General features: G+C 43.5%; 1 protein-coding gene across 1 annotated transcript in view; it reads left to right on the top strand.

Moving 5' to 3' along the window:
* The first annotated feature begins 13,653 nt into the window (after nt 1-13,653).
* The window catches only part of TSLIG2 (tRNA splicing ligase complex subunit 2), an 80,154-nt gene continuing 70,693 nt past the window's right edge, over nt 13,654-23,114 (top strand). The window contains exon 1 of the mRNA XM_086933385.1: nt 13,654-13,819. Coding sequence (XP_086789511.1) covers nt 13,703-13,819 — 117 coding nt within the window. The 5' untranslated portion in view covers nt 13,654-13,702. The remainder of the gene's footprint in view (nt 13,820-23,114) is intronic.

The following is a 23,114-nucleotide window of genomic DNA, read 5'->3' as shown; positions in this document are numbered from 1 at the left end:
CGTATCTTGTTCTAATTGGTACGCTAGTGTAAACTGCGCTGTGATAGGTTGGGGTTACGAAACAGCAACAGAATAGTACGCGATCTTTTGAAAGACAGGGAATTTACAGGAAGATGGATTATTATTACGGAGAGGAAAAGAAGAAACCTTCATGGTTTAAGAAATTGAAGAATGTGTTTGTGAAGGACAATGCGATAGTCACAAGAGAGGGAAAATTGCTTTCTCCGCCGAAAACGCCTGCTTCCTATATGTTGTCAAAATATGGTTACCATACCAGGGCTCGACAAATCTAAAAAATCTTACTTGACCTGCAGGTCGAGTGAGTCGACTTTTCTACTCGACCTAACAGCAATGCACTCGACCCACAAATTGATCGCATAATGGACTTTTTTCAAAACATTTGCAGCGCCAACAACCCAGGAAAACGTTGGCCAACCAAATGAACGGCAAATTTGATTAAGTTATCACCCATTTAATTTAGCGGTCACACAATCTGCACAATCCGCACCTTAGAGGTGATGGTGACACTTTCTTGCGAGCAAAATCAAGCAATGAAGGTGAGGAAACATACAAATATTCTTATGCAGCAGCTCGAGATTGCATTTTCAAGGGCACAGTTTAGGACTTGCTTGACAGTGCAACTGTCATTTGACCTTACTACACCAATGTCATTCTATTATACAATTCTTTGCTTCCACAAATGCATATAATTCTATTTCTCATGCTATTAATTGCACATAACGCTTTACATTACAACATACTTGTAAAGTCAGTTAGTCAGATCTACTGGCATTACAGTGCTGGTGCATTAGTAAATCAAATCAGATTTATACTAAACAGAAAATTAAACTTTACGTCGTCCAAAGTTTACAGCAGTCACTTAGTTAATCTTGAAAGTTAACATACCTGTAACAGACCTAAGTGACCGAGGAGACTGATTGAGAACATGTACAGAGAAGACTCACTGAGATGGTATGCAAATGGCAGGCGTCATATATACTGCGAGAAGACAGACACTGACGAGTTATGTTAATTTGGAAAAATTCCCATGCTAGAGAGGCTCACTAAATGAGATGCCAAAAAACTGCTATAAAAAAAGGCACGTTTAGTAGCAAACATGAGGTCACTAACTCTCCTTTGAGGTTTGTTGAAACCTAGGCACGTTAGTCCTAAAGCAGGGAAATACTTAAAATTTAAAAATATTTTATTGAGACAGACCTTACCATGTTGTTTTCAAAACCACCTCTATTTGTATACAGGAGAATTAAAAAAAGCCACACATCAGTAAAAAAATAAAGCGTCAAAAGGGACAGAAACTCAGCCCCAGATCGGCCAGCAGGTACTGTAGGTGGCCTAATCTGTCTCTGAAAAAGAGAAAACCGAAGACAAATCCATGTATAAGACAATGTGCAGGATTGAAAAGATTTTCGGGTGTGGTAATAACAGTAAGATAGGCTGTGCCAGGGGTGGTAGGTAGAGAGTACCAGCACTTCATTTTAGCGACGGGGACTTCTTTTTTGGTCATCAGATCATGACCCAGCACAAAGACAGGAAGGGGAAAAGTTGGCAGAATAGAAAGATAGTTAGAAGGTGACTAAGAGAAAACACAGACGACAAGTATAAAAAACAAGTGCAATCAAGTGAAAGGAAATGAGGGGGCAGGAAGGGGAAAAGTTGGCAGAATAGAAAGATAGTTAGAAGGTGACAAAGAGAAAACACGGACGACAAGTATGAAAAACAAGTGAAATCAAGAAAAAGGAAATGAGGGGGTTAGGGCCCAGCCCTGTAACGGCTCCCCCCTATAACAGCGGTACAGAGACAATCGGTAGACATTCAGAGACCATCGGTGTGAAAGAGAGTGGAATCGTACCAGCTAGCCTTGCTACCAGGTAACTGCCATCCAACTGTGCAGGAGGAAGCAGGTGCCCGAGATTCATTTAGAGCAACTTTACTTAAAGTTATGAAGGTATTAAAGAGCTGCATTTATCCGAGAGTGCACTGGATAAATCTCACTTGTTTGGGCTGCTAGGCTCATCCAGGTTCTACAATGGGGAGTCATACCAATGTTCAAAACTCCCAAACCATTAAAAATTCTTCACATGAAATACCTCATTATGCTCAAGGACCAATAAAATACACTCGGAACATAACGTTGCAGGAAAAGGCAAGCTGCTACAAAAGTGGACGCAGAGGCTGAACGATAACAAATGCTCTAATTAAGGAATAAAGATGCCGCGCTCCACAACAAGATAAACAGGCAGGATAATACCACTCTCTGCGCCGCTCCCTTAGTGATTGCTGTTATGCAAATGTTCCGGACTAATTTGATTGGCAGCGCCGAGGTTCTTTCTGCGCCGAATCTCTTCTGACTGCTATTTAAAAACACAAGCGGTAGCTCTGGTCATTGCCCATATAAATCAGCCACCGTCGTGGGGGTGGAGGGAGGGAGCCAGAGCAAGGGTGACTGACATGTACACAAAGCGTGGCGGTAGCTCTGAACACATTTGCACACATGATATAAATCAGCCATCGTCATGGGGGTGGAGGGAGGGAGCGGGAGCTAGGCCTAAAGACAGCCACATTTCCTTTGCGGACTACATGACAAATTAGCAGGGAAGAAGAAAATGAGCTTGCTGCCTAGATGCTGTGATATGTCTACTGTAGGTAGCAAGCGACTGGGTGCTAGATCATAAATGCCCATTAAATGTTACATTCACACACCATTGAAAACCACGATGTTTGTAAGAATACGGTCATAATAAGACGGAAAACATTGTATCTGTTGTATGGACTAGCTAATCATAGGTATGCGTGTGGCTCACTTGAGCGTGTTGTGTAAAATATTTTTAATGCCAACACGAGTATTCAGTGAGGTAGCAGTTCAGGCGTGCTCTGTTTCGTGACGGTGTTTTACATGTTGTCTAATGCGTGCATCACAGCACTGCATGGCGATTCAGAATCTTTTCAGGTCATGTAGCAAATGGAATTAGGCAGAACATATCAGGAATGGCAAAGGACAACGTGGCATGACACAGCACAACGTAACTAGACATGCCATACGATAAAATGGCATGACACAGCTTAACAAATTAATGCATAACACAACATGCCGTGACGCCGTCTAACAGGGCGCACAAAGAGGGAAGGATCTTAAGCGTGCCTCTCTGCGCTAGGTTGTAATGCATTCCCCGCGCTGCCTCTCCGCTCTGGGTCACGTGCGATGAAGTTCAGGCACACTGTAGTGCCCCCTCCCTGATAATCCTCCCGCGTAACCATGCTCCATCGACAACTTAACTCCCCATTACCCTGGCTCTGTGGGGGTTATCAAACCATTCATAACTCCAGCCCTTCGCCGCTCTTATTTATCCAATTAATCGTGCACTCAGGTTATTAAATCGTACATGGTGAGCCCCGTCACGCACGCAGGCCGCACTCGCAATATCACTGCAAAATAAAAATGTGTGCAGGGCTGTGCGATGCGTGCACTAAATACAGATTAGCGCTGCCGGCAGCTCCAGGAGCGGGAAATCACCCCATCTGCCACGTCCCCGCTGCCGGGGCACACACAAAATAGAAGCCGCCACGGGTGTGCTTGTTGGTGTTATCACGATTCAGAAAAGGGGGTGGTGATGAACAGAGTGTCTGAATTAAGCAGACCACTCTTACCCAGTCCAAAGATCAGGGCTTGATCCATCACCGTTATTTATCTCACTGCACCATCCCAGCTCAGAACCTGGCTATATGCAAATCAGTCTGTCCCTGGCCCAGTGCATCATGGGAACAGGGCAGACTAAACTATCAAGCCAATTCTTCACCAGAAAGGAGACAAGCTACCGGGGACCGGTTTCTGGCATTTCAGCCGTCTTCGGCCCGGCTTGCTTGAATCCTGATGGTGCAGTGAGAAAGGGACTCATGTCTGAGTATACCCTGCCACACCTATAGTGGCCAAAAACGATTCAGAAAAGGGGGTGGTGATGAACAGGGTGTCTGAAATAAGCAGACCACTCTTACCCAGTCCAAAGATCAGGGCTTGATCCATCACCATTATTTATCTCACTGCACCATCCCAGCTCAGAACCTGGCTATATGCAAATCAGTCTGTCCCTGGCCCAGTGCATCATGGGAACAGGGCAGACTAAACAACCAAGCCAATTCTTCACCAGAAAGGAGACAAGCTACCGGGGACCGGTTTCTGGCATTTCAGCCGTCTTCGGCCCGGCTTGCTTGAATCCTGATGGTGCAGTGAGAAAGGGACTCATGTCTGAGTATACCCTGCCACACGTATAGTGGCCAAAAACGATTCAGAAAAGGGGGTGGTGATGAACAGAGTGTCTGAATTAAGCAGACCACTCTTACCCAGTCCAAAGATCAGGGCTTGATCCATCACCGTTATTTATATCACTGCACAATCCCAGCTCAGAACCTGGCTATATGCAAATCAGTCTGTCCCTGGCCCAGTGCATCATGGGAACAGGGCAGACTAAACTACCAAGCCAATTCTTCACCAGAAAGGAGACAAGCTACCGGGGACCGGTTTCTGGCATTTCAGCCGTCTTCGGCCCGGCTTGCTTGAATCCTGATGGTGCAGTGAGAAAGGGACTCATGTCTGAGTATACCCTGCCACACCTATAGTGGCCAAAAACGATTCAGAAAAGGGGGTGGTGATGAACAGAGTGTCTGAATTAAGCAGACCACTCTTACCCAGTCCAAAGATCAGGGCTTGATCCATCACCGTTATTTATCTCACCGCACCATCTCAGCTCAGAACCTGGCTATATGCAAATCAGTCTGTCCCTGGCCCAGTGCATCATGGGAACAGGGCAGACTAAACTACCAAGCCAATTCTTCACCAGAAAGGAGACAAGCTACCGGGGACCGGTTTCTGGCATTTCAGCCGTCTTCGGCCCGGCTTGCTTGAATCCTGATGGTGCAGTGAGAAAGGGACTCATGTCTGAGTATACCCTGCCACACCTATAGTGGCCAAAAACGATTCAGAAAAGGGGGTGGTGATGAACAGAGTGTCTGAATTAAGCAGACCACTCTTACCCAGTCCAAAGATCAGGGCTTGATCCATCACCGTTATTTATCTCACTGCACCATCCCAGCTCAGAACCTGGCTATATGCAAATCAGTCTGTCCCTGGCCCAGTGCATCATGGGAACAGGGCAGACTAAACTACCAAGCCAATTCTTCACCAGAAAGGAGACAAGCTACCGGGGACCGGTTTCTGGCATTTCAGCCGTCTTCGGTCCGGCTTGCTTGAATCCTGATGGTGCAGTGAGAAAGGGACTCATGTCTGAGTATACCCTGCCACACCTATAGTGGCCATAAACGATTCAGAAAAGGGGGTGGTGATGAACAGAGTGTCTGAATTAAGCAGACCACTCTTACCCAGTCCAAAGATCAGGGCTTGATCCATCACCGTTATTTATCTCACTGCACCATCCCAGCTCAGAACCTGGCTATATGCAAATCAGTCTGTCCCTGGCCCAGTGCATCATGGGAACAGGGCAGACTAAACTACCAAGCCAATTCTTCATCAGAAAGGAGACAAGCTACCGGGGACCGGTTTCTGGCATTTCAGCCGTCTTCGGCCCGGCTTGCTTGAATCCTGATGGTGCAGTGAGAAAGGGACTCATGTCTGAGTATACCCTGCCACACCTATAGTGGCCAAAAACGATTCAGAAAAGGGGGTGGTGATGAACAGAGTGTCTGAATTAAGCAGACCACTCTTACCCATTCCAAAGATCAGGGCTTGATCCATCACCGTTATTTATCTCACTGCACCATCCCAGCTCAGAACCTGGCTATATGCAAATCAGTCTGTCCCTGGCCCAGTGCATCATGGGAAAAGGGCAGACTAAACTACCAAGCCAATTCTTCACCAGAAAGGAGACAAGCTACCGGGGACCGGTTTCTGGCATTTCAGCCGTCTTCGGCCCGGCTTGCTTGAATCCTGATGGTGCAGTGAGAAAGGGACTCATGTCTGAGTATACCCTGCCACACCTATAGTGGCCAAAAACGATTCAGAAAAGGGGGTGGTGATGAACAGAGTGTCTGAATTAAGCAGACCACTCTTACCCAGTCCAAAGATCAGGGCTTGATCCATCACCGTTATTTATCTCACTGCACCATCCCAGCTCAGAACCTGGCTATATGCAAATCAGTCTGTCCCTGGCCCAGTGCATCATGGGAACAGGGCAGACTAAACTACCAAGCCAATTCTTCACCAGAAAAGAGACAAGCTACCGGGGACCGGTTTCTGGCATTTCAGCCGTCTTCGACCCGGCTTGCTTGAATCCTGATGGTGCAGTGAGAAAGGGACTCATGTCTGAGTATACCCTGCCACACCTATAGTGGCCAAAAAGCGTGGAAGGGTATACTCAGATGTGAGTCCCTAGCTCATTGCACCATCAGGATTCAAGCAAGCCGGGCCGAAGACGGCTGAAATGCCAGAAACCGTTCCCCGGTAGCTTGTTTCCTTCCCAGTATAAGAATTGGCTTGGTAGTTTGGTCTGCCCTGTTCCCATGATGCACTGGGCCAGGGTCAGACTAATTTGCATATAGCCAAGTTCTGAGCTGGGATGGTGCAGTGAACTAAAAAACGGTGATGGATCAAGCCCTGATCTTTGGACTGGGTAAGAGTGGTCTGCTTAATTCAGACACTCTGTTCATCACCACCCCCTTTTCTGAATCATTTTTGTCCACCATAAGCGTGGAAGGGTATACTCAGATGTGAGTCCCTAGCTCATTGCACCATCAGGATTCAAGCAAGCCGGGCCGAAGACGGCTGAAATGCCAGAAACCGGTCCCCGGTAGCTTGTTTCCTTCCCAGTATAAGAATTGGCTTGGTAGTTTGGTCTGCCCTGTTCCCATGATGCACTGGGCCAGGGTCAGACTAATTTGCATATAGCCAAGTTCTGAGCTGGGATGGTGCAGTGAACTAAAAAACGGTGATGGATCAAGCCCTGATCTTTGGACTGGGTAAGAGTGGTCTGCTTAATTCAGACACTCTGTTCATCACCACCCCCTTTTCTGAATCATTTTTGTCCACCATAAGCGTGGAAGGGTATACTCAGATGTGAGTCCCTAGCTCATTGCACCATCAGGATTCAAGCAAGCCGGGCCGAAGACGGCTGAAATGCCAGAAACCGTTCCCCGGTAGCTTGTTTCCTTCCCAGTATAAGAATTGGCTTGGTAGTTTGGTCTGCCCTGTTCCCATGATGCACTGGGCCAGGGTCAGACTAATTTGCATATAGCCAAGTTCTGAGCTGGGATGGTGCAGTGAACTAAAAAACGGTGATGGATCAAGCCCTGATCTTTGGACTGGGTAAGAGTGGTCTGCTTAATTCAGACACTCTGTTCATCACCACCCCCTTTTCTGAATCATTTTTGTCCACCATAAGCGTGGAAGGGTATACTCAGATGTGAGTCCCTAGCTCATTGCACCATCAGGATTCAAGCAAGCCGGGCCGAAGACGGCTGAAATGCCAGAAACCGTTCCCCGGTAGCTTGTTTCCTTCCCAGTATAAGAATTGGCTTGGTAGTTTGGTCTGCCCTGTTCCCATGATGCACTGGGCCAGGGTCAGACTAATTTGCATATAGCCAAGTTCTGAGCTGGGATGGTGCAGTGAACTAAAAAACGGTGATGGATCAAGCCCTGATCTTTGGACTGGGTAAGAGTGGTCTGCTTAATTCAGACACTCTGTTCATCACCACCCCCTTTTCTGAATCATTTTTGTCCACCATAAGCGTGGAAGGGTATACTCAGATGTGAGTCCCTAGCTCATTGCACCATCAGGATTCAAGCAAGCCGGGCCGAAGACGGCTGAAATGCCAGAAACCGGTCCCCGGTAGCTTGTTTCCTTCCCAGTATAAGAATTGGCTTGGTAGTTTGGTCTGCCCTGTTCCCATGATGCACTGGGCCAGGGTCAGACTAATTTGCATATAGCCAAGTTCTGAGCTGGGATGGTGCAGTGAACTAAAAAACGGTGATGGATCAAGCCCTGATCTTTGGACTGGGTAAGAGTGGTCTGCTTAATTCAGACACTCTGTTCATCACCACCCCCTTTTCTGAATCATTTTTGTCCACCATAAGCGTGGAAGGGTATACTCAGATGTGAGTCCCTAGCTCATTGCACCATCAGGATTCAAGCAAGCCGTGCCGAAGACGGCTGAAATGCCAGAAACCGGTCCCCGGTAGCTTGTTTCCTTCCCAGTATAAGAATTGGCTTAGTAGTTTGGTCTGCCCTGTTCCCATGATGCACTGGGCCAGGGTCTCTTCTAGGGAGAGTCATATTAGTCAAATTGAACGAATGGGCCACTGAGAACAATATCTTGAGTAATGTGCAATATGGGTTTAGACCTAAAAGAAGTACCCTGGATCAGTGTCTTAATCTCCACCTGCTGATCGAGAAATATACCAGGGCCAAGGATGGGTCCATGTACCTTGGGTTCATGGACCTCTCCTCTGCGTTTGATATGGTCAACAGAACTAAGCTCTGGCTAAAATTACTTGACATGGGCCTGGATAGATCCATAGTTAATTTATTGGCTGACCTTCATTCTGGCCTTACCGCTAAAATTAGAGTATCCACGAATGGAAGGTGTACAGATGTTTTTGCGTCTGAAAAGGGAGTCAGACAGGGTTGTATACTGGCACCACTGTTGTTCACGTTATATGTGAACGCTCTGGAGCCTGCCCTCAGGGGCGTTACAAGCGACATCCCACGTGCAGGGGAACAGGGGATACCAGTTCTCCTTTACGCGGATGACGCGGTTCTTCTTGCACGTACTGGGGTGGGGCTTCAACGACTCCTGGATGCTTTTGAATCCTTTATGGGCTCACTTGACCTGAAAATAAACGCGAAAAAATCACAGGTTATGCTTATGGGCATGGCCTCTAGGAGACCTTTTCATAAAACCTTTCTCTGTGGGCAGGAAAAGCTTGCACGCGTCTCCTCCTTTCCCTACCTGGGGATCACCTTTGACGAGAAAGGTAGCTGGGGTCCTCATGTTAAGAACAGAGCAGCCATGCTGGCCAGGACATCTGCTGCCCTCCATGGGTTTTCTAAAAAACTGGGGGGTAGGCCATTTGCAGCTGTTAGTAAAATATACAAGGCTAAATGCATCTCAGTTGCATCATATGGTGGCTCATTGTGGGGACATAGGGGAGTGGAACCCATACAGACAATGGAAAACAAATTTTTTAGATCTGTTTTGGGTGTCCCACAGTCAACCCCGTCCTATACCGTCCATATGGAATTGGGGGAAGGCTACATCTCAGATCTGATTAGAATAGCACCTTTAATCGCCTGGCTTAGGATGTGGCTTAATACAGAAATTCCTCTAAATCATATCATAATGAGGGACTGTTTGACCCTAGATAACGTACACAGGATTAGGTGGTTGATGTATATCAAGGAAAGTTTTTCGAGGTTGGGGAGGCCTGAACTTTACTCTGCTATTGACTCTATAACATCCAAAGACATTGTTTACACCAAAGTTGCAATGAAGGAGCTCCTATCCCTGGAGAGGGAAGAAACTGAGCTGAAGAAACCCTGTGTCAGGGCCAGTTTATTGTTGGCTATACCCAATGGCCCTGACAATTACCTTAATGTGGTGACCCATCCCTACCACAGGTTTATTTTAACTCGTTTTCGATTTAATTTGATATATTTTAACTTGGGTTTTTATCCCGTTTGGAGTACCCCTGAAAAGGCACCGCCCTGTTCCTGCGATCATTTCTCTGAGCAAAGTACTATGCACTTTATAATGTTCTGTAGTCATTACAATGAAGCTCGGAGATTGTTTCTCGTACCTATACTCAAGGAAGCAGGATTTATTTTAGTTAGACCTGCTCTTATTTATTTGCAAATGTTACAAACTCCCAGGATCATGTTTCATGTGGCTAGCTTCCTGGTGAGAGCTATTAGAAGCAGGAATATTAGACTTAAAAACGCGTCTACCTCCCTTTGTAGTATAGACCAGCACATTAGTTAGTCTGTTTGCTGGTGACCTTTGGGTCAGTATTCTTAGAAAGCACTGTAACAGGGTTAGTAGTTGCCTGTTCTTAACATTCTGTTGGGGACATCCTTAGTATTTTTTGAAGCCGTTTTTTAAGCCTTCTTTGCACTTTAGCACCTTGCACTTTAGCACTTTGCACTTTGTATTATTCTTGCGGATATAAAAACGTAACATGGAGTATGTTGGTTTTTTAACATGTTAACCCTAAATTGTTTTTAACTGATCTTAATGTATGTGTTGTTTGTATTTTTGTGTATATATTTGCCATTGTCTTTGTATGATATTAAGTTATCGCAATAAAGTATTTTGACTGACACTGGGCCAGGGTCAGACTAATTTGCATATAGCCAAGTCCTGAGCTGGGATGGTGCAGTGAACTAAAAAACGGTGATGGATCAAGCCCTGATCTTTGGACTGGGTAAGAGTGGTCTGCTTAATTCAGACACTCTGTTCATCACCACCCCCTTTTCTGAATCATGTTGGTGTTATCACGTCAGGAGCCGGAAATGGTTCTTACTGCAAACACACAATCACCTTTGTAGGGTGACAAATGTACACAAAGCGTGGATACTCCACTCTGCGGTTTGGATCAGTCAGCTCAGCCTCGTTTGACGAAAGGATGTAAACGCAAGTTGTCGAAACTGACTCACCTCTGCCGGGCAAATCGCCCTGCACCCTGTCCCGAGTCCCGACTCCACCGAGGAGAGCACGTGTGGTGGCGTGCTACGTCACTGCTGCATTAAGCAGCACAGCGCGGGGGCAGGCCAGGGCCGTCATTGGTAGCGCTTTCGCGCGCTACAAGATTGACGGCCCTGGCCCCCAAACAATAGGCAGTACGTGCATGATGCCCCCTAAAGCCTTTCACCGTGCACCGCACCACCTGCACTCCACCTATCGTGCGTGCGTGAACATGCTGCCCCCTAAAGCCTTTCATAGCGCACCGCACCTCAATGCTGCCACCTAGAGCCTTCCACATGCTACTGCACCTACCAGATAGCACTCGCCAGGCCAGTCAAGTAGGCCTTGAAACTGACTCGACCTGCACAAAATTCACTCGCATTTGCGAGCGGGCGAGTACATTTGTCGAGCCCTGCATACATGTGTTTGGTTAGAGAATTGGGTGAGATATACCAGAAATGATGGTGTGTTAGCTTTCCCAGAAGGAGGATCTTTTGATGTGGCAGTTTTGAGAAATTCAAGAGAAAAGATGATGAAACTTGACCCAAGACCTAGACCGACTCAGTTTGAAGCTTTAGATGGGAAGATGAGATGCATGAATTGGAAAGTTAAAGATTGAAAGGACATATCAGACCAAGAGGTAGATTTTGTAATTTATGGGGTGAAACACATGAGAGTAGATTGCGTAGATGGAGAAATGCTGACATGTGTGATGGCATGTATCCAGGCAGATTAGTGGATGATTATGAAGGGCGGAAATGTACAGAGAAGAGGAAAAATGTGGAAACAGGGAAAGAGGGTTATGGTGACAGTGAATCAGAGGATACTGTGCTAGAAGAAATATTAAATAGGAGACCACCACCGTATCAACCAGGTTCTTTATGGACTACACCTAATGCTCCACCCGTAGATGAAAGAATTAATGAAACCCCAAGACAATTTTCTAATTTTAGAGATGTACCAGAAAGAGTAGAAGTGAGATATAATCCAAGTACTTCAATAACAGAACCAAGACTAACCGGTACTCCCAAGCAAATTAACGAAACGAGAAAGTGTAAATAGGGTAGAAAAACAATGTTGAAGAACAAGCACGTACTGCTGAATATATACGGACTACAAATGCATTGACAGAAAAGATACAAGAGCTTACGAAAAACATAGAAGCTGTAACAGTTCCAGTAACGATCGGACCTGTAATTCCAGTGTTTGAAAACCAAAGAATAAAAGAACCAAGTTTGACAATCCCTTTACAACAGAGTTTGCAAAAGGTGAAGGAAAATATTTATCCAGATTTATCAGAAATCAGACGAGCAAATAATGTACATCCGCCTGACTTAACTTTCAATCAGACTTTACCCTACAAGTATGCAACCGGAGCCGAATCTGACTCTGCTACACCTGAAAAGAGCATAGAGAAAATAGATTTAACGCAAACCCCTGTAGGACCATCAGTGCAAGAATTAAGTGATTGGATTAAAACTCTGAAATTAAAAGGGCATGAACCCAAAGTACTGGATGTACCGAGATTAAAAGTTGATATGGAAGAATTAATTATTGGAACAATTGGAACAGACAGATTAAAAACGTACCAAGATGATGAACTTATAGTCATGTGTAAAAGCATAACATGGAAAGCAAAATCTGTACATGACCAATTAGAAGGATTGGCAAATGAATTTGAAGTAGAATTTGCAAAGAATAAAACATTGCATACATCCTATAGAGTGGATTTTTCAGAAAAAGACATAGAAAACATGAATACTGCCGGAAGGTTAACTCAAATAAAAGAACTAATTGTGCTGTTACGGAGATGGGGAGATGTGAATAAATGGAGAGTGAAAAGGGCAAAGAAGAAAGTGGAGGCTAGTGATAAATCCACATTAGCGTTCCCAGTCAGAAAAAAAGAGACAGTCGCAAATGAGTTCCCTATGAGAGAAATACCTGGAGGAGGATATGTGCATGTTCCTTGGAGTAGGCAGGATATATTATCATTTACAAATGATTTCCCCAGATTGAGAGAAAAACCAGTACAATGGTATTGACAGGTAGATTGATTTGTGAAAGTTTCAAAAGTACTATGGGTTGATCTGGATAGATTACTTGATATAGTCGTGCCAGCAGATTTGTGGACTGAGAGTAAAATAACTGTAAATTGGCCAAAGGAGGAATATCCTTGAGACAAAGTAACAGGTGCCCCATCACCTGAAGTAATGAGAAAATACGAACAAGTGATAGTGTTTTTGAAGAATAAAATTCCGAGGATTGTATTTTCCCCATAGATCTTTAGTGAAGTTGAGGCAATTTCACGCAGAAGACAGCTATATAAAGCCATTTTTGGTTTAAAAAATAGGGAGTATCCTGTCAGAATTGGGTCTGTTGGCATGTGTTGGGTTGAATAAAGAGGAATTTATCATCTTTGCCGTGAAATATTGGATTCCACAGGGGCTTGGCATACAAAATGTTTGAAGACAACAGTAATAATAAGGGCTCAGGAAAAATATCACTCCCAAATGGTTGTTAAATTTGCATTTATGTTAAAATAGTTATTGTTGAAACAAATGCAGCCACTAGGCACTGGAAAAGTTAATTTTATAGCCATTTTGCAATTTCTTGCATTAGGAGACTTCATGACTAGAAAACATAAAGAGGCAGAAATGTTTTAAAATTTACAATAAATACTTCGTTGATTAACTTTAAGGTCATATTTCACAATATGTACAGAAATGTTTCATTGAAGTTGATGACATTACATCACGGTTGATACCTTTATAAATCAGGCGGCTGTAGAAATATAGCTCGCAGTCGACCTATACCCAAACGAGCGACCATTCCCCTGGCGTTCAGCTTACTGATAGCAGTTCCGCCAACTGCATACTCTGTGCCATTCTAGTTTATTTGCTAGGTTGTGTGAACAATGGGCACGTCACTTCCGCCTGCGAACTACCGCGGTCTTCGCGCATGGCTGCTGGGGTTGTGTAGGGCCCGGGAGCCAGCATCTATGGCGGCAAAGATGGCGGAGAAAGGTGGGACAAGCGCGTCCGAAGGCAGCGCGGACCTGTTGTTGCTGCACCCCGAGCTGCTGTCCGAAGACTTCCTGCGGCTTACATTGGAGCAGGTGAGAATAAGATGCTACAGCTTTCATCATTCACCGCTGACATATCTTCGACAGCACCTGTCAGTCACTAAAGGATCCTGTTCACTCAAACCACACCCCTCCGAATTGTGCACCCAAGCACAAGAACTCCTGGCTCCAAAGTCGACTTTCAGTTTTCATTTTTTTTTACAGTTCTTTTTGCAAAAAAGCACAAATTAAATACAAATGTAGGTTGAATCTCCTCTCTTCGAAAATTATTTACTTTTGTAGCCCACTCACATAGCTGCAGTGACCAGGACCGAGTACCCTGAGGAACTTCACCTATTAAGATTGGAGCACAGCGGTAGAAAAGTGAGATTAATTTATCGTCCCACACTCACTGTAATTTAATGTAGTTGTTTGGTAGGAATCGGGCGCGTGTGATTGCAAGTTATTGCTAATTTGCGCTTTCAAGCACTCAGTATTCTACTTACGTGTCTAAAAGTATGCCCTTCTTTTGCAAGGATTTAACATTGACTAGTTCTTAAGTAAATCCCTCGTGCTTTTTCATTCAGCCCCTCTTTCATCACCCTACTATATTTAGATATCCTAGGAGTTATACAATTTTCCATGTCAATACATGTAGCAGTAAAGTATTCAATCAGAACAGATTCCCTTGGATGACGACAGCTGCGTTTCAGTACGCCCATACTTAAGTTCTTTCTGCAACGGCCCAGTAATACATCTGTTGTTTGTTTTGCAACTTTGATGCATCTTCCACCTCCATTCGTAGCACACTGTTGTAAATTTAGCTACCTCCAGGTTAGACTGTTATGTGTTTTGTATAATTTTCCAATTTCTCGAATCAAGTAATGTGCCAGAGTTTTCTTGTGCTATCTTTAGACTGAGATGCTTTTAGTGTTGAGGAGATTTAAAAATTCGTCGAGGTTTTGATATCCATACTGCTAAACCGCTGCGTGGATTCCCCCCTCTGTGTCCGGATACTAACTCATGCAATGTTAGGTCTCCATATTTGCTTTGCTGAAAAGCAATTTCTTATGCTTTTACAATAGTACTTTTTTAGTGTTTGACACACGAGCACCTTCACCGATGATCATAACTATCGCATTAATAATTGTACTACTTTTAAATAACGCTACAAGGTTTGAACGGCTAAATAGTTGATGTGTATTGACTGTTTCATTATAAAGCCTCTTACTGCTTGAATTTTCTGAAATAGAATGTTCTAATGCACCTCCCTCTTGATATCTTTAGACCTAACAAAATATTCACATTTTCTTGTTGCTTGAAAACCGATTGGACACGGACGGTCATTTTCCTCTAAAGTTAACCAAGCTCATCAGTTTGTTAACAAGGGTAGGTCTCTAGATCCAAAAGTTTAAGTATAATTTGCTTAATTGTAAGCCCAGCACCGCCTTTAATTGCGACTGCATTTCATTCTTTGTCACAGACCTGGATATTGGTAAATCTTGCCATTTGTGCACACTTCATCTGACCGCATAGATAGATGGCTAAGTAGTGCTTATCAGTTCTTCATTTTCCACCCTCATTGAGTGTGATACCTCCTGAAGAGCCTTTAACTGAACTGTTACTTTAAATTGAGTGGCATCTGTGCTAGTAAATAGTTGAAGTACAGGTTTTAGATAACGTTGCTCCCAGTTTTGCACGCAGATCATACAAAGAATAATTTGGACTATATGCTAATTGTGACTCGGTCATAATGATATGAACCTGTCCTTTCAGTTTAGTGTAAGATAGACCTTTATCCTTCCCGATTGATTCCACTCAAAGAATACCCCAACTGTTGGGTTAGTTTTCTAAATCTTGTACCCGCTCAGTTATTTCTGATCAGAGCAGCATTTGGTAGATACTTGCAGTCACACAAACTGTAGAAGTTTTTTGATTCCCAAACGAATGCCATGAAATGTTTTATTTACCAACTTTAGCAAAAAATTTAAATTGACCCATCCCTTGGAGAACGTCATTACGTAACTTTACTCGGAATTGATCTTCATTTTGCCATGTCTACAAAATCTTGTAATTTCATTTGTAGACCAGCTTGACAAAGGTCCAGCAAAACTGGGTCTCCGTACATAAGGGAATTGTTTTCTTTCCTTACTATGGAAAAAAAGGGACGAGATTCTAAGAACTCTATTTGGATGTGAATGCATGAATGAAAAATGTTTTATACAGCACTCTGTTGACCTCAGAAGGTATCCTAGTGCTGAACATACACAAGCCTCTACTCGGCAAGCAAAGTCCATGCAGTTGAGTGTAAAAGAGACCATTTGTGCTATACTTATAAAATGATACTTATAAAGTTCGTTTTGGAGCGAGAAAGGGACGGGTTTTATGGAAAAAATGTGCCCCTTTACCTGGAGCTAGACCTTTACAGAAATGGTCAATGCATTGCTAGTGGTGCTATGCCTTAAAAACTGAAGCTGAAAAAATGGTTGGGATGGAATTTTACAAAAGAATTGAGAGGTGCACTTGATAAAGTCAACAACACAAAAAGTTCATTGATTTTGTGACTCTTCTGTTCTTTCTTTAATGTGTTCTTTATTTTCTTTTAAAATACACAGGCACAGCCAACGCGTTTCATTCCCTTTCGTGCCTTGGGAATTTCGTCAGGGCTGCAAAAAGATTTTGACATGCATAAGCATTTTGTTTGCCTTGTGTTTAAATGTACATGTAAATGACATTAGTCCAAATAACATACAAAATTAGATTAAAATGGACTAGAGAATACACCAATAGACCTATTCATATTAAAATTACATGTCGAATGGCACCTTTGCCAACTCATTGTGGAGGCAAGTACACCCTCACCGGTACATTGCTGCAACAATGCAAATTCAAACCGTGTAATTTTGGCATGAATTAATTCCACAGACCCGTGCCAATTGGGGAGAAAAGACACCCGAAAAGATTTGTGTAATTGTGCCAAGTATAGTGCTTGCCAAGGATCAGAGAAATGAGTGTCGCAGAGTGTGTGGTCAGATTGACCGTGATCAAGATATGAGTAAAGCGTCAGAGTAACAGTACCGTCACTGAAATCACCTCAGGGGGCATAGGGGATAGAATATGATCACAAGGATCCCCCACAGACTCCACGATGTGTATCCAAAAAGTTTTTGGGCTCACCATACAATGAATGATCAATCACGTTCGATAGTCCGTAGTGTGATCGCACCTGCGAAGCTGGTGCTAAAGGATTGATGATCGCAATATGATCCCAAATATTCCTGAAATTGAGATGTGATGATATAATTTATTGGCGACAGTTCCGCCGTAGTTAGTGCAAAATCTAGAGACTGGTTATGAACAAATATTTATCTACAAGTCATGTTACAAATTGGGTAAAATGCGTCCCAATTACATATAATACTTATAACTCGCTATACCTCACTATAGTGCAAATAGAAAGGGGAGCGAGATATGTTAAGATAACTCCAAAGTCCTAACAGCGCCTGACGGAGCCGAAGAGATGTCAATAATAAAGGGAAAGTTATTCCCTCACAGACTGTCTGTTGATGCAAAGGAAAGGGAGTCATAAACTAGTTTGTACCTGGATAGAGTTGACATACAGTTCCGTTGTAGTCTCCCCAATTTTGCCGCAATGTTGAGTTGTGAAAGTCAACGGGTGTATATCCTGGTCCCCTGTATATAAAACATACACATGTGTCATATCATATCATGCGTGGAAAAGGTCAACAAATTTATATCCTGGCCCCATGTATATAAAACATACACATGTGCCAAGTTATATCAGACTCTTTTGAATAGATCGATGCATATTAACAAGTAATGCGTTTTGCCAGAGGTATTGGTTATATAAAAAGCCCTCTAGGATTTCAGTGGATGCTGTTATACTACCATTTCTACCAAGTGTGAAGACACATAATGAGTCTGACTCGCCTCAAGTAAAGAGTATAAATACAAACTGTATATAAAAGTATATTACTATAGGTATTTTCTACTCTCAGAAAGAATTTATGTAAAAACACTAATTGGTGGCTCGTGACACTTTTTTTATAAACGATATTCTCTACAGTGAGTGATACGATATTAAATGGGGGGGGAAAGGTGGATCACTGGAAGACAATATATAAACTAGTTCCCTCCTCCCACTGGTGTAATAGGAGGTAGTTCAGTCTGTATCAACCTCCCCCCATTATTAAAAACAGGCATATTCATTTCTTAAACTCGAAGCCCCCCGGAATGCTATATAATTAACTCTAGCTTGTCGGTCCATAGTACCTTAGTGAATCGGCGTAGAGGAAGGGCGGGCGGTATGCGCTGGATGACGAGTGGCGTCCAAACAAGTTACAACAGTATTCGTAGGGTGCGGGACCTGAATGTAAATATACGGTCCAGCGTCACAAAAAGTAATAGCGTTTTAAAAAGTTAAGGTAAGTTCTAGTTCCCTGCGGTATGACGTACCTGTGATAGGGTCTCTGCAGTCCCCTGCTCCTCCCCATGGATTTTTGGAAGCGAAGGTTTGCCGGTCCCCGCCATTTTTAAAAAGAAGTAAGCTGACCCCGGGATGCGGTCACGTGGTTCCTTCGACAGTGGAACTGAGTCGGGACCAGCTCAATGTTGGCCCGTGTCTTCAGTAGCGGCCATCTTTGAACGTGATAAATATGTGAGATGCTCCACTGATACGTTTGTAAAAAAGACGATAGATCAGCACCGTTGAATACCAACATTTTCTAGATGTTAAAAAGTAATATTTCCATCGTGTATACAGCGATATGCTATTAATTGGCCATAGTCCAAGAGAGGGCGGCCATGCCTACTTATTTGCATAAAGGCGTTTCCATAAGGCCATATAAGTAAATGATGCAACTATTTTAACAGACTATGTGGTTCAGTGCTCAAATGGTGCTGATCATAGCGTTTTTGTCCAACTAGTTCTCGGAAGCATGAGTTGGTTATATGAAAGTCTAGAGAGGCCATGGCGGCCATCTTTAAAGGTGTGATTGGTACACGAAGGATATTGAAATTCTGTTGTGGAGTGGGTGTGTCCTTTCCCCCAAAGTAAGATTGAGACAGTAGTGACTAAAGTAAGAAACCCAGTATCTGTTTTTCCCAAATTGCAGTGAAAACAATAGGAAATGTGATCAGAAACGGATTTTCAGTCTATATGCAAGTATCGGTGAAAAAAAGTGAAAAAGAAATAGGATCAAACAGAAAGGTATTTCAAAGCAAGATAAATACCCATGTACTAAGTATATGCCACATATGTTCAAGAAACAATCTTGCATGGGGAAGTCAACAGTTCGGTGCGGTACAGACAATTGAAGGATCGTCAGTTTTAACACACAGTGGACATTTGCATATTAGGAAAGTCTGTCCAGGCCATTTACAGTACAAAACCATTTAAGTTCGGCTCAGTCCTCCACTTATCCCTGGAATTGTAGTTATTCCAAAAGGTGTATACAGGTTACACAAGATTTTCACCAATATTTGTACTTTTAGTTCTTGTTATCAATTCAAGTGGGGAGTAGGGAATATAACAGGGGCAGTGGCATTATTGTCTTATTCGAGAAAATAATGAAGCTCTTTATCAGTATTGTGCCCCTTTTGCGTTGCTCGCAAGCGGCAAATCCACTTGGCTTCCCTCTGTCTGACTGCCAGTTCTCGGTCACCCCCTCTTTTGTCCTGTGGTACATGGTCAATTCCATGAAACCAAAAAGAGGTGTCCCCCGGATGTTTTGCGTCCTAGTGTAAACTCACTGGATAGCCTTTATCTTTACCAATAATTGCCCTCCGATGTTCTTGAATTCGCAGTTTTAAAGGGCGGACAGTGCTCCCCACATAGATAATGTTACAGCTGCATCCCAGTACGTAGACCACGTGTGTGGTGTTACAATTGATGAAGCTATTTATCTTGTAATTCTTAGATGTGTTGTATGTGAAGTCAGTGATTTTATTTAAACCTGAATCACAGACAATGCATGACCCACATGTGTAAAAACCCAAAGGCTTGGGTGGAAGCCATGATTCGCGCGGGGTGGTTACATAGCTTTGACATAAATTGGCCCTAAGGGATCTTCCCTTCCTGTATGAGATGAGTGGTCTCGTTGGTATAAGATCTCGTAGACCAGGGGCATTTTTTAAAACATCCCAGTGTTTTCTAAGTACATTGTGAACCTTATTGCTGTTAGAATTGTATTGGGTCATGAAGGTGATACTACAGTCCTTTTTAGTGGAGGTGTCATGTTTAGTCAGTAAGGTATCTTCCCTGCGTAGATTCCTCGCTTTTTGAATGGCAACGTCTACCACTTTCTGGTTGTAGCCCCTCTTTAGAAATCTGGTTTTTGCCATATCCAGATTTTGGGCATAGGTATTTTCTTCGCTGCAATTTCTGCGTAGCCTCACCATCTCACCATATGGTATATTGCTGGTTACTGAGTGTGGGTGAGCACTGTCCGCATGCAGTACCGCATTGCATGAGGTTTCCTTCCTGTATAGACTGCTTTGTACCACACCTTCCCTGACATAAAAACGAATGTCAAGAAAGTTGATAGTTTCTTTATGTGTCATAGTCAGTTTTACATTGTATTCGTTATTGTTTAGATACATGTGGAATTGTTGTAGAGATTCCGTTGAACCAGACCAGAGGACAATGATGTCGTCAATGTACCTCCCCCAGAACACGATGTGTTCGGTCCAGGGGGAGGCACGTTTGTTCCAGGCATGCATCTTTTCGAACTGACCCATGAACAGACAGGCATACGAAGGCGCAGCCTTAGAACCCATGGCGGTACCACGGGTCTGATGATACCAGACAGAATCATGTAGAAAATAGTTGTTATTAAGAATTATGTCAGTCATGTCTAGTAGCATATTGTTGAAGTCATGTTGGTCAGCTGGTTCCCTGTCCAGGAAAGATTGTAATGCCTCTATACCGGTGTCTCTATGTATGCAGGTATATAAACTCTCGACGTCAAATGTGACGAAGGAGAGTTCATCAGACCATTGATACTCATTCAACTTGACCAAGATGTCTTTGCTGTCCCTTATATATGAGGGGAGGGCCACCACATATTTCTGTAGATGTAGATCTACGAATTCAGAGATTTTTTTCAGTCGGAGACCCAATTCTGGAAATGATTGGGCGTTCTGGTGGGAAGGCCCCCCCCCCCTTATGAATTTTAGGCAAGATGTATATGCAGGGGTATTTTGGCTTTATCACCCTAAGATATCTGAATTCATCCTCAGATAAGAAGCCAGTCTCCTTCCATTCCATCAGTTTTGCTGTGATCATACAAGTTACTCCACTGGTCGGATTGCTGGGGATACGTCTGTAGCAACTGGTATCACTGAGTTGGCGGTTGATTTCGGTCATATAATCACAGAAGTTCATAACCACAACATTACCGCCCTTGTCTGCCTCTTTAATAACAATTGTTTTGTCAGCCTTGAGTCTTTCAAGGGCTTGTCGTTGTTTGGCGGTAATGTTGTGGTTAGGAATATTAGAGAGTGCTCCTGTGTCCTCCAATTTGTATAGATCCATAGACACCCTTTCATAAAAGGTGTCAATGCTTGGATGATAGTTGAAGGTAGGTGTAAAAGTGGACTTGCATCTAAGCTGGCTATCCATACTGTAGTCCTGTTCTATGTCCAACTCCCTCAACATGGTAGTCATATCCTGTTCCTGATCTAAGTTATACAATAGTAGGGCAGTACGGATATCAGCCACCGAATGTGGGACTTGTGAGTTAGTCCCTCTTTGTGGGGATTCCCTCGGTGTTTGACGTGAGAAAAAGTCTTTAATTTCAAAAGTCTGGTAAATTTGAAAAGGTCAATGTGAACATTGGTCATATCACCATTTTGAGCTGGGCAAAAACTGCGACCTTTACTCAGGACAGCCAGTTAGTCTTCATCAAGAGCTTTATTTGACAGGTTGACAATTTTTAAATCGGCAATACATTCTGAGACAACAATTTCCTGGGTGGGGATTGGCAAATGCATTACTTCTGCTTGGTTCCCGTCCCTGCTTTGCCTATTGCTCCCGTTTCTATACCTGCCCTTTGCCCTCCTTCCGCCCCTCCTTGTCTTGGTGGTACCCTTAGGGGTTTGGGTTGGTCCTTTTTTTGTTGTAGGCGACTGCTCGTACGTATTTCGGCCAGCTCCTTCTGAAAAGAGGAGGCCCCTTCTCCTAAAGGGATCTCGGTTACAGAGTTAGACCTAGTGCTGTTTATAGATGCGGTGGAAGCACCACTCTCAGATCGCGCATCTTCACTTGTCTCTCTTTCCTCACGTAATCTCTTTCTTTCTTCTGCCCCTTGAATCTGGTCAAATTTCTTAGCGAACGTATATATGCGTCCGTCTCTATAGTCCCTGTCGTCTCTCCTTATCTTTTTCAATTTCTTTTCCTTTAGATAAATTTGGTGTTCATCCATGACTTTTTTTAGGATGGCAAAATTCTTTGGGTTCTAACCAATTTATTTCCGTTATTAGGGCATCAATTTCAGCCATTAGTTTTTCACCCTTTTCTTGGGCATGACGAATCAGTATTTTCATCATGACCTGTGAGGCATGTTCTAAATTGCCCTCCCACTCATTAAGTATATCCTCCCCTAGATCTTCAAATGTTGGGAATAGCAGGATTCTCAGTCCCCTAGGGACTCTTTTGTTGGATAAATATTGAGTGAGGGTAGCCCCATCCCACCAGCGTGATAATTCTAATTTTTTCAAACGCTCAAGTTTGAGGAATAGGGTCTTTAAACTGGGTTTACTGGTTTCAACCGAATTCGGTGTCTCGTTAGGTCTATTGGAACCAAACATTCCATATATATTTCCAGGATCTCACGTTTGGGTGTACATTATTCAAAACATTTGGGCATTACTATATTCCCTTATCATGCAGCAGAAAGTTCAATCGTTTTGTTTGCAGTGGCTAAAAATAAGGTTTTCTATCATACCCACCTGTACCATCTTGGATAAGAAGTGATCTTCTCAATGTAGGTTTTTTAACTGGACTAAACTTGTACTGGCTTCTATGACAACTTGCCCAAAATGGGCTGTTGCTTCCTCCCAAATACTATTTTCTGTGTGTCTCCAATCTATTGTGAATTCTCTGTTAACCTTCTCACCTACTGTTGCAAATGGCTGTTGTACATATTCTAGAACCGATCCTTTCTTCCGAAAGTATCCTAGCCTGAATGATCCTATTCTTAATCTTAGTCTATATGTTGAGTAGATGACTTGTTCCTACAGCCTGTAAATATTTTCAGGTGGGTTTTTATCCTCGAAGTTCTTCTTTGTGAATAGCACGTACTGTATCGGCACCGCCGAGTGCATGTTG

This window comes from Lissotriton vulgaris, chromosome 8 (assembly GCF_964263255.1).
Source record: "Lissotriton vulgaris chromosome 8, aLisVul1.2, whole genome shotgun sequence".
NCBI classification, from domain to species: Eukaryota; Metazoa; Chordata; class Amphibia; order Caudata; family Salamandridae; genus Lissotriton; species Lissotriton vulgaris.
Note: the sequence above shows the minus strand (reverse complement) of the source record. Positions and strands in the feature narration are given on the sequence as shown.